This window comes from Rattus rattus, chromosome 14 (genome assembly GCF_011064425.1).
Source record: "Rattus rattus isolate New Zealand chromosome 14, Rrattus_CSIRO_v1, whole genome shotgun sequence".
Lineage (NCBI taxonomy): Eukaryota > Metazoa > Chordata > Mammalia > Rodentia > Muridae > Rattus > Rattus rattus.
This window is the reverse complement of record NC_046167.1, coordinates 53,456,819-53,469,397: the sequence shown is the minus strand read 5'-3', so window position 1 is coordinate 53,469,397 and position 12,579 is coordinate 53,456,819. Positions and strand designations below refer to the sequence as shown.

At 39.1% G+C, this 12,579-nt stretch overlaps 1 protein-coding gene across 1 annotated transcript in view; it reads right to left on the bottom strand.

The window, feature by feature from the left end:
* Window positions 1–12,579, bottom strand: part of C14H6orf201 (chromosome 14 C6orf201 homolog) — a 44,788-nt gene that overhangs the window by 15,627 nt on the left and 16,582 nt on the right. The window contains exon 3 of the mRNA XM_032884572.1: window positions 1,583–1,805. Within this exon, the coding sequence (XP_032740463.1) occupies window positions 1,583–1,805 (223 nt within the window). The remainder of the gene's footprint in view (window positions 1–1,582; window positions 1,806–12,579) is intronic.

Sequence of the window (12,579 nt, the reverse complement as noted above, 5' to 3'; positions counted from 1 at the left end):
CATTTAAACTACAAAACAATCTAAACGTCCTTCAATTATCAGTGGATAATTAAAATATGGCACATGCATACTATGGGATACTATTCAGCCACAGAGAAAAATGAAATCATGAACTTTGCAGGCAAAACCCAGACCTAGAGACAAACATCACATGTTCTCTCTAATCTGTGGTTCCTAGCTCAAGTTTTCAGATATGAGTATATAGTCTGGAATAACCGTAGAAACCAGGAAAGTAAAAGGGGGAACACTGGGTGCACAATAGGAGCATATAGGGTACATGTGTTTTGAATGGAGAAATGGAAAGTGGAAGGCTTTAATTAGGGAAAGGTGGAGGACATGTGACAAAGAAGAGAGGAGGGTAAAGTAATAGAAAGGATGTCTGAAAAGTCATAAGGATTCATAATAATATACCACTAACATTTTGTATAGGTGGTTGCCCTTGATTATCCCCAGAAGTGGAAGAGTGAGTCCCTACTGCTAAAGACACCATGTACTTCAAATACAGGGCCCAGAACACCCAAGCTGCATATGACCTGAAAGTTGCTTCTCTGAAGACCAACTTTTATGGTACTAGAAGGTGCCATGGAAGCTTCCAAGGGAGCGGAGCAAACATGATTTCTACCTAATTGTGGTACCTATGAACCATAACAATGACTATCCTTGCAACAATAATACCAGGAGTGCAACAGTTGTACACATACCTTGGTAGTAATCAACAGCTCTCTAATTAGACTGAGGACTCATTCAACAAGAGCAAAAACATGACTGGTACTAAAAACTGGTATCTACCCAGGGCTAGTAAAGTCATGAATCTTTGAGGTGAACCAACAATTGTCACCTTACTAAGCAGTGTAACTCCTAAGTACATCCTAAATATTTACCCTTATAGTCACAGGTAATTGTAGTTCTCACACATCATCAGAGAAAGTTCTTTTTACAACACACAGACACCATCATAGAAAATCACAATTGCTCAAAATGCAGAGAGCGAGAGGCCATGTGGTACCAATGCCCTATTTAGCAATAAGTCCCTATTGCTGAAGTGATACATCCACAAAACAATTCCTATATCTAAAACTCATGGACAATTGAAGACGAGAGGGGCGGAAAGATTGTAAAAGGCAGAGGAAACAGAAGTTAGCTGTGAGAGTATCTCCTAAAAGTGTCAAAGAGGCTACATTTATGACATTTCACCAACATGGCTTCCTAAACAAGTCCTGAACACCAATAGGCATGCTAAAATGGAAGGGGAAATGCTTACAAGCCTCAACCTTAGACAGAATTAAAGACAACTGGGAATTGTTGAGAGTGGGATGAATGGTCTCCCCTTCCCAGCTGGTTATCCAATATGGAATGGTCAATCCTGATATCATACACATATGAATATCATATAGACAACATTTACACACACACACACACACACATACAATTCACGTATCGAAAGTTCATGGATAATTGTAGAAGGGGGGTGGAAATTTTATATATATGAATTTGAGAGCAATGAGAAGCAATACAAGGGAGGGATTAGGGAGAGGAAAGGGAGGGGAAATTATATAGGATTTTTGACAATAGGAAGTCTTACATTTTTTGACATGAATCGATGCTGCCATGAGCAGTGGAACATTGAGTCTGCAGACATGGTCTGAAAAGCACTCACAGCCTTACAAGCTGAGGCCACATCTCTGAACACCACGACAGCACTTTCTCGGCCACAAGGAGTGACTGAGATAATTGGGCCAAATGCTGACAGTCTTTGGATCACTGACTTGAGGTCCTCTGAGGGTTGCAAGTTCTTTTTGGTCCACCTGGCAAGAGAGAAAAGGGGAGGAAAAGAAATAAGAATACTCATTGCCACCCTCTCCCAACATGCACCTACCCAATTTACTCAAGAGGCAAGAAGGAGACAGTGGGTCATCTCATAGGAGAACAATGTTCCTTGTTGGCTTTTCAGTCCTCATTCTTTAGTGTGGTGTTCTAGGAGGGACCTGTGAGCTGCCTAACTTCTAACTTGGCAAGGCCTTTGACCAGCTTTTTGAAGCCTACCAAATCTGCAGAGAGCATTTAAAATGCTGTTTCAGGTGAAGACCATTACAGAATGCCACAACTGATAAAAAAAAAAAATGCAGTGTTGTGGAGACCTGTCCCAACTGACACATTTACAATCCATCTCCTGCTAAGGTTCAAGGGTCATTGAGGTCGAGGGGGTAGAAAGATTGCAAGAGTCAGAGGAACAGAGAATCTTCTGAGATCGTCTCTCCCGGAAATGTCAGAAGCTACATATACCCATGAAGTTGTCTCAATTTGGCTGCCTAAACATCTGAACAGGGATGACCATAGACAGGCTAGGGTGGAACAGGGAGGTCTCAATCCTAGAAAAAGAACTACAGGCAATAAAGGAAAGCTGGAAGGGAGAAGTAGTCTTCCCCAAGGAAAAGCACACTGGTTAGTTATCTCTTACCAAATGGTCAGCCCTGAAAATATACATAAAACATGTATTTAGGAATGCATAAATATCACTGTAAGAAGCCTGAAGGTTCTTGTGCTTGTGGCTAAGGACTAGGGGAGCCAGGAACATTAAACACACAGGGTTGTCTCTTCGAAGAAGACAGAGAGTTGTCCAGAAGACTGAGAGTTGACATTTTTAATGCCTGGTGACCCTTGAACTTTATGTGTCGCCGAGGCCACACTTGATCTTCCTCAGACTCTTTTCTTGAGCTTGATTGTTTCAGCCAATCTACAGAACCAATCTTTATGGAAGATGTCCCTTGCACTTTATAAAGAGTTTTGGTCATATCTTAGGCTTTGCTGAGTACACAGGATTATGCTAATTACCACTAGGAAACCTTTTCCCCAATTGTGCTATGCTTAAATATGCCTAAAATAAACTTCCTGGGGTCAGTCCCAAAGTTTGAACCAACATCAGCTAGTCAGTCATGTTGAACCAAAATGTCTCTCTCTATATATGTGTATTCATATATTATATTGTATTATGTTATGTTATATTATATTATATGTGTTTATATTATATATACATATTACATATTGTATATGCATCTATATGCCATGAATTTGAAAAACAGTAGAGGGGTAGAAGGTAGGTTTTAAAGGAAGAAAAGGAAGGGGAAATGATGTAATTACATTACCTCAAAAAGACGTAGAAAAAAGTTAAATACCATTAATTTTTTTCACTCCCTAGTTATTTTCTCAGTAGCTAACATATTAAAATCTGTAAGTTTTTCTGCCTTAATTTTTATCCCAGTATTTTTAGTATGCAGTGTTCAGTTTTATGGATGTGAACAGAAATAACCATTAATGTTTATTGACAAATTATTAGTGCCTGATGCCCATTATATTTTATTCCTTGAAAATGATGCCAGAGATTAAAGATAAGATGGCTACTGCTGTTTTCACAGGTTGAGATTGTAACACTGAGAGAGTGGAGCTTTTCTAGAGGGAAATGCCTCTGAAGTACCAAAAAACTCACTTTAAAGGCCAGGCAGAGTCCAGAACTGCCATACCCCAGAAGCCAACTACTGTCCAAACCTCCTTGTGATGTAGATGCTTGGGCCAGGGAGTGGCCCTATTAGGAGGTGCGGCCTTGTTGGAGTAGGAGTGTCACTGTGGGTGTGGGCTTAAGACCCTCACCCTAGGTGCCTGGAAGTGAGTCTTCCACTAGCAGCCTTCAGATGAAGATATAGAACTCCTAGCTCTGCCTGCACTATGCCTACCTGGACGCTGCCATGCTCCCACCTTGATGATACTGAACTGAACCTCTGAACCTGTAAGCCAGCCCCAATTAAATGTTGTCCTTATAAGAATTGCCTTGGTCATGGTGTCTGTTCACAGCAGTAAAACCCTAAGACAGAAGTTATTCACTACAGGCAAAATCTCTGTAGAAATATGGAAAGACACTATGTGAGAGTCTTTAAGTTGGGAGTAGATCAGGAAGGGTTGGCAAGATGGTTCTGTGACGAAAAGCACTGGCAGTTCTTCCCAAGGACCCAGGTTTAATTCCCAACAGCTTTGTGGTAACTCACACCTATCTGTAATGTCAAGGCCAGGGTATCCAAGCAGTTACACAGGTAATTCACAGATATTCATGTAGGCTAAACATCCATACACAGGGAAAAAAGAATCTACTTTTTAAAAGTTTTATTTAATCTTCGTGAGTTTCCCATCATGCACCCCAGTCCCACTCATTCCTGTCCCCTCATATATTCCCTTTGCCCTTGCAACTTTCCCCCCAAAATTAAAAATAAACAACCAAACGATCTTAGTTAGGGTTTTACTGTTGTGAAAAGCCATCATAAGTAAACAATTCTTATAAAACAACATTTAATTGGGGCAGCTTATAGTTTCAGGTTTCTTTTAGTCTATTACCATCATGTCAGGAAGCATGATGACAAGTAGGTATCTATGGCCTGCCTATGCCATGTTATGGAGGGCAGGTCTGTGGGTGGCGTGGAAGTTTGCAGGTCTCTATCTGTCTTCTTCCTCTTATGTTGTGCTGCTTGGTTGTAGGTGGGGCTTTTTGTGCCTCTGGCTTGCCTGGGCTACATGGCAGCAGAGGGCAAGTCTGTGGGTGTCTTTCCCCATGCACCTTTGTGTCATGACAGATCACAGGTATCTGTCTTCCTCCTCCCATGCTGCACTGTCTGGATTTAATTTGATTTAATGGCTTTGACTACTGTCTTAGGGTTTCCTTGCTATGAAGAGACACTATTACCATGGCAACTCTTATAAAAGAAAACACTTAATTGGTACTGGTTTACAGTACTGGCTTCTGCCATTATCATCATGGCAGGAAACATGGCAGCATCCAGACAGACATGGTGCTGGAGAAGGAGCTCTACATCTTGATCTGCAGGCAGTCAAGAGGAGACTGGATTCCGCACTGGGTGGAGCTTGAACATGAGACCTCACAGCCTGCCCCGATAGAGACACACTTCTTCCAAACAGGCCATAACTACACCTATTAAGTCATACCTTCTAATAGTGCCACTCCCCCTTGGGCCAAGCATTCAAACACATGAACCTATGAATGTCAAACCTATTCAAACCACAACAGCCACCAAGCCAGGCATCAAGCTAAGATGTACATAGGACTTCCATGTACTCTGTCCTGACTGGTACAAGAACACCACTACCAATAAGGTGTATCTTTGCTCATTGCCAGAGAGAAATCTGCTTTTTTTTCTTTAAAGAAAGAACTCTCTTTAATTCTGGGCTTGAACTGTCAAGTCTCAAGTTTGTGAACAGGACAAATATAATCAAATGTAGCAAAGGCTTGGAAAATCATTGTGGGATTGTCACTACCACTCAAGGGAATCAAGAATGAGCTAGTTGTCTGAATCAAGACTTGCTAAAGCAATCTTTTAAATAAATGTAACAAGACCCAACAAAACTGTGCAATATTATACTCATAGTATCCACGATTTGGTCCAACATCATTTGGCATGTGAAAGTTTGATTATTCTGAATGAAAGGAATGAGGTACGTCAGTCCTGAGATTACTGGAGAGTTGGAATTGTCATACAGACAAAACTGATCTTCTATCTGTTCCAGAAGGCCAGGAAAACCACGCTTGACTACATATGGAATTTCAGCTCATTAAAATAAAACCAAGTAGAAAATTTCAAATGGGAAAAATCTGAAAAAAAAAAAAAACAAATTAGCTGGCAGGACTCACTGGCCAACTGTAGATGACAGAGGAAGAAATCAAAGAAGTCAGGCACAGTGGCATAAATCTGTAATTCCAGAACTCAGGAAGCATAAGCAGGAGGATCCCAAGTTTGTAGGCCAGCACTGGCTGCCTTGTGAGTCAATGAATATAGAAAATAGAAGAATAGAAATTAATAATAAAGAGCAAAGTACAACAATGTAAAGGTGTGAAAATGTTAGGAAAACCATATTTGTGTGTGTATAAGGAATAGTGATTGTTGCTTCACGTTCTTTTGTTGTTAGAGGTGGAATTATGTTTGTGTGGCTATATTTTTGGGGGTTTATTGAAAGAAAATTGCTTTCTTGCTTTTTCTAGCATGTAGTTTCCCTCCTTGTATTTCCAACTATTATCCTTCATAGCTATTTTTAATGTGACTTTTTGATTGATTTGACTTGTTACAAATGCTTGGTTTCCATGACTCTTATGCTCAGTCTATGGCTGACTGTACATTGGATATTTATGGTACAAGAGGAGCCTGGAACTTCCTCTTCATATTACTCCATATATATATACATATATATATATATACATATGAACGCATATATATGCATATATATGTGCATATATATGTATATATATACATACATACATACATACATATATATATATATACATATATATATATATACATACATACATATTTAAAATAGCTATGAAGGATAATAGGTGGAAAATGTCAATACAAGGAGGGAAACTACACGCTAGAAAAAGCAAGAAAGTAATCTTTCAATAAACCCAAAAAAATATAGCCACACAAAGATAATTCCACCTCTAACAACAAAAAGAACATGAAGCAACAATCACTATTCCTTAATATCTCTTAATATCAATGGACTCAATCCCCCAATGAAAAGACATAGACTAACAGACTGGATATGTAAACAAGACCCAGCATTTTGCTGCATACAGGAAACACATCTCAGTGACAAAAACAGACACTACCTTAGATTAAAAGGCTGGAAAACATTTTTCCAAGCAAATGATCCCAAGAAACAAGTTGTACTAGCAATTCTATTGTCAAATAAAATCAACTTTCAACCAAAATTTATCAAAAAAGATAAGGAAGGACACTTTATACTCATCAAAGGAAAAATCTACCAAGATGAATTCTCAATTCTGAACATTTATGCTTCAAACGCAAGAGCACCCATATTCATAAAAGAAACTTTACTAAAGCACAAAGCACACATTATACCTCACACAATAATAGTGGGAGACTTCAACACCCCACTGTCAGCAATGAACAGATCATGGAAAGAGAAAATAAACAGAGACACAGTGAAACTAAAAGAAGTTATGAGCCAAATGGATTTAACAGATATCTACAGAACATTTCATTCTAAAACAAAAGAATATACCTTCTCCTCAGCACCTCATGGTATCTTCTCAAAAATTGACCATATAATTGGTCATAAAACAGGCCTCAAGTGATACAAGAAGACTGAAATAATCCCATGCATCCAATCATATCACCATGGACGAAAGCTGGTCTTCAATAACAACATAAACAACAGAAATTCCACAAACACGTGAAAGCTGAACAATGCTCTACTCAATTATAACTTAGTCAAGAAAGAAATAAAGAAAGAAATTACTGATTCTTTTTTTTTTTTTTTTTGGTTCTTTTTTTTTTTCGGAGCTGGGGACCGAACCCAGGGCCTTGCGCTTCCTAGGCAAGCGCTCTACTACTGAGCTAAATCCCCAACCCCGAAATTACTGATTCTTTAGAATTTAATGAAAATGAAGGCATAACATACCAAAACTTATGGGACACAACGAAAGCAGTGTAAGAGGAAAACTCATAGCTCTGAGTGCCCCTAAAAGGAAACTGGAGAGAGAATACACTAGCAACTTGACAGCACACCTAAAAGGACTAGAACAAAAAGAAACAAATACCCCCTGAAGAGGAGCACACTGCAGGAAATAATCAAACACAGGGCTGAAATCAACAAAGTAGAAACAAAAAGAACTATACAAAGAATCAACAAAACCAGGAGCTGATTCTTTGAGAAAATCAAAAAGATAAATAAACTCTTACCCAGGCTAACCAGAGGTCACAGTGTATTCAAATTAACAAAATCAGAAATGAAAAGGGAGACATAACGACAGAAACTGGGGAAATTAAAAAAATCATCAGATCCTACTACAAAAGCCTATATTTAATTAAACTGGAAAATCTGGACAAAATGGACAATTTTCTAGATAGATACCAGCTATCAAAGTTAAATCAGGATCAGGTAAACCATCTAAACAGTCCCATAACTCCTAAAGAAATAGAAACAGTTGTTAACAAGTCTCCCAACCAAAAAAGCCCAGGACCAAATGGGTTTAGTGCAGAATTCTATCAGACCTTCAGAGAAGACCTCATACCAATACTGTCCAAACTATTCCAAAAAATAGAAACAGAAGGAAGACTACCCAATTCCTTTATGAAGCCACAATTATAATTGTACCTAAACCACACAAAGACCAAAAAAAAAAAAAACAAAGAGAGAGAGAGAGAACTTCAGTCCAATTTCCCTTACGAATATCTATGCCACGATTCTCAATAAAATTCTTGCAAATCAAAATCCAAGAACACATCAAAATGATCATCCATCATGATCAAATAGATTTCATCCCAGGGATGCAGGGATGGTTCAATATACAGAAATCCATCAATGTAACCCACTATATAAACAAACTCAAAGAAAAAACCTACAGGACCATCTTTGGATGCTGAGAAAGCATTTGACAAAATTCAACACCCCTTCATGTTAAAAGTCTTGGAAAGATCAGGAACTCAAGGCCCATACCTAAACACAGTAAAAGCAATATACAGCAAACTAGTAGCCAACATCAAGCTAAATGGAGAGAAACTTAAAGCAATCCCTTTAAGATCAGGGACTAGACAAGGCTGCCCACTCTCTCCCTACCTATTCAATATAGTACTTGAAGTTCTAGCCAGAGCAATCAGACAACAAAAGGAGGTCAAAGGGATATAAATTGGAAAGGAAGAAGTCAAAATATCACTATTTGCAGATGATATGATAGTATCATTAAGTGACCCCAAAAATTCCACTAGAGAAATTCTAAACCTGATAAACAACTTTAGCAAAGTGGCTGGATATAAAATTAACTCAATCAAATCAATAGCCTTCCTCTACTCAAAGGATAAACAGGCTGAGAAAGAAATTAGGGAAATGACACCATTCACAATAGTCACAAATAACATAAAATAACTTGGTGTGACTCTAACCAAGCACATGAAGATCTGTATGACAAGAACTTCATGTCTTTGAAGAAAGAAATCCAAGATCTCAGAAGTTGGAAGACCTCCCATGCTCATGGATTGGCAGGATTAATATAGTAAAAATGGCTATCTTGCTGAAAGCAATCTACAGATTCAATGCAATCCCCATTAAAATTCAAACTCAATTCTTCATAGAGTAATTTGCAACTTCATTTGGAATAGAAAAGAAACCGAGGATAGTGAAAGCTATTCTCAACAATAAAAGAACTTCTGGGGGAATCACCATCCCTAACCTCAAGCAGTATTACAGAGCAATAGTGATAAAAACTGTATGGTATTGGTACAGAAACAGGCAGATAGATAAATGGAATAGAATTGAAGACCCAGAAATGAACCCACATACCTATGGTCACTTGATCTTTTACAAAGGAGCTAAAACCATCCAATGGAAAAAAGACAGCATTTTCAACAAATGGTGCAGGTTCAACTGGAGGCCAGCATGTAGAAGAATGCAAATCAATCCATTCTTATTCCTTTGTACAAAGCTCAAGTCCAGGTGGATCAAGGACCTCCACATCAAACCAGATACACTGAAATTAATAGAAGCGAAAGTAGGGAAGAGCCTTGAACACGTGGGAACAGGGTACAATTTCTTGAACAGAAAAAAAAATGGCTTATGCTCTATGATCGAGAATCAACAAATGGGACCTCATAAAATTGCAAAGCTTCTCTAAGGCAAAAGACACTGTCAATAGGACAAAATGGCAGCCAACAGATTGGGAAAAGGTCTTTACCAATCCTACACCTAATAGAGGGATAATATCCAAAATATACAAAGAACTCAAGAAGATAGACTCCAGCGAATCACATAACCCTATTAAAAATGGGGTACAGAGCTAACAAAGAATTCTCGACTGAGACTGAGGAATACCGAGTGACCACAAAGAACCTAAAGAATTATTTAACATCCTTAGTCGTCAGGGAAATGCAAATCAAAACAACCCTGAGATTCCACCTCACACCAGTCAGAATGGCTAAGATCAAAAACTCTGGTGACAGCAGATGCTGGTGAGGATGTGGAGAAAGAAATACACCCTTCCATTGTTGGTGGGTTTGCAAGCTCATACAACCACTCTGGAAATCAGTCTGGAGGTTCCCCAGAAAATTGGACATAGTACTACCTGAGGACCCAGCTATACCACTCCTGGGCATATACCCAAAAGATGTTCCAACATATAACAAGGACACATGTTCCACTATGTTCATAGCAGCCTTATTTATAATAGCCAAAAGCTGGAAAGAACTCAAATGTCCTTCAACAGAGGAATGAATACAGAAGACGTGGTACTTTACACAATGGAGTACTACTCAGATATTAAAAACAATGACTTCATTGAAATTTCTAGGCAAATATATGGAACTAGGAAATATCTTGAGCGAGGTAACCCAGTCACAAAAGAACACACATGGTATGCATTCACTGATAAGTGGACTCAAAAGTTTAGAATACCCAAGATACAATTTACAGACCACATGAAGCTCAAGAAGAAGAAAGACCAATGTGTGGATGCTTCAGTATTTCTTAGAAGGGGGAACAAAATATCACAGGAGGAAATACAGAGACTAAGAGTGGAGCAGAGACTGAAGAAATGGCCATCCAGAGACTGCCACACATGGAGATCCATCTCACATGCTGTCACCAATCCCAGTCGCTATTGGGGATGCCAAGAAGTGCATGCTGACAGGAGCCTGATATAGCTGTCTCCTGACAAATAAAGAGACAGATGCTCACAGCCAATCACTAAACTGAGAATGGGGTCACCAATGGAGGAATTAGAGAAAGGACTAAGGTAGCTGGAGGGGGTCTGTAACCCCATAGGAAGAACAACAACATCCACCAACCAGACACCCCAGAGCTCTCAGGGATTAAACCACCAACCAAAGAGTACACATGGAGCGACCCAGGGCTCCAGCAGCATATGTAGTAGAGGATGGCCTTGTTGGGCATCAATGAGAGGAGAAGTCCTTGGTTGGTCCTGTGATGGCTCGATGCCCCAGTATAGGGGAATGCCAGGGTGGGGAGGTGGGAGATTGTGGGTGGGTGAGCACCCTCATGGAGGCTGGAGGTGGTGAATGGTATAGGGGGTTTTTGGAGGTGTAACCATGAGGGGGAATAACATTTGAAATGTAGATAAAGAAAATATCCAAAAAAAAAAAATGGGGAAAAAAGAAAATGGCTACAACATGTTGGAGAGATTTTTCAGTGGGCAAGAGCTCAACACCCACATATAAACTGGGTAGGACCTGTGCCTGTAACCCCCAGCCTTGGAGATGTACCATGTGCATAGACCACAAGATGAATGGTGGCTAAAGTATTATCTTTTCATAGAATGGGATATTATTAACATTAAAATGGGAGGAAATTCTGACATACATTACAAGATAAATCCACATGCCAAGTGAAATAGCCAAACCTAAAAGGACAAGTATAATTCTACTTACCTGAAGCATGTTGAATGGGGAAATTTGTAGATTGAAAAAATAATGGTTGCCAAGTGCCATAAGGATGTAGAAGTGGGGTATTGTTATTTTATGAATATAGAGCTTCTGTTGGGAGTTACTCAAGGGATGGTCAGTGTTGATGACAGAATATTGGTGTGAATGTACTCAGGGCCACTTATCTGTACACAAGGCTTATTTCAACAACAAGTTTAAAGCTTTATAGATTTTACTGTAATTAAAATATCTTTACAAACTCGGTAACAAGAGAATTGGGAGATATGACTAATTCAATAGAGGGAAAGCATTGAACAAAATTCAGCACCGAGTCATGATAACAATTACACAGACAGCAACAGTAGAGAATTTACTGGAACTACTAAAGAGAATTTACAGAGACTTATAGTGAATATTATATTGATTTTCTACCTCAGAATTAGAAAAAATATCAAGGATGCATACTTCTGCCACGTTTTACTGGAGATCTTAACTTTATTAATAAAGGAAGGGGTAAAAGAAATAAAAATAGAAAATTAAAACATAAAAATGCCCCTGGATAATTCGCAGGGAATTATATGATCCAGCAATCTGACTTGTGGGCATTTATCCAAAAGAAAGGAAATCAGCTATCACTATATGTCTAGATTCTATAGTCTAATCCTGTGTGTATTGTGACACTGTTCACAAAAACGTAAGACATTCTCCTGTCTTCTGACATAGATTGTTCTGTGGCTTTTACTCCATGATTTCAGTTGCATTTCTATGAGGTTTGATGCTTATAGATTTTCTTTCCCCAGTTCTGGCTCCAAGTTTATTTTCTTAGGTTTGGGGCTCCATGTCTAAGTTTCCTTCCTGGTTTATTTCTCCCTCTTGCGGGATCCGTTTACTCTCATCAGTGACTTTGAGAGCAGAAAAGCATTTTTTTCAGGACCTGCTTTCTCTGCAGTCTGGCAGCTGGCATCTGCCTAATACTGTGCGATTGTCCCTGGAATGTTGAAAATGGCAAACCTACACAGCACAAGATGGCTTCGGTGTCTTGCCTCCTGACTTAGAAGGGGTTCAACGGCTATCATTTCTGGCTACAAATTCTCTTCACCAAGAGAACATTCTAAAAATGGCAGGATCT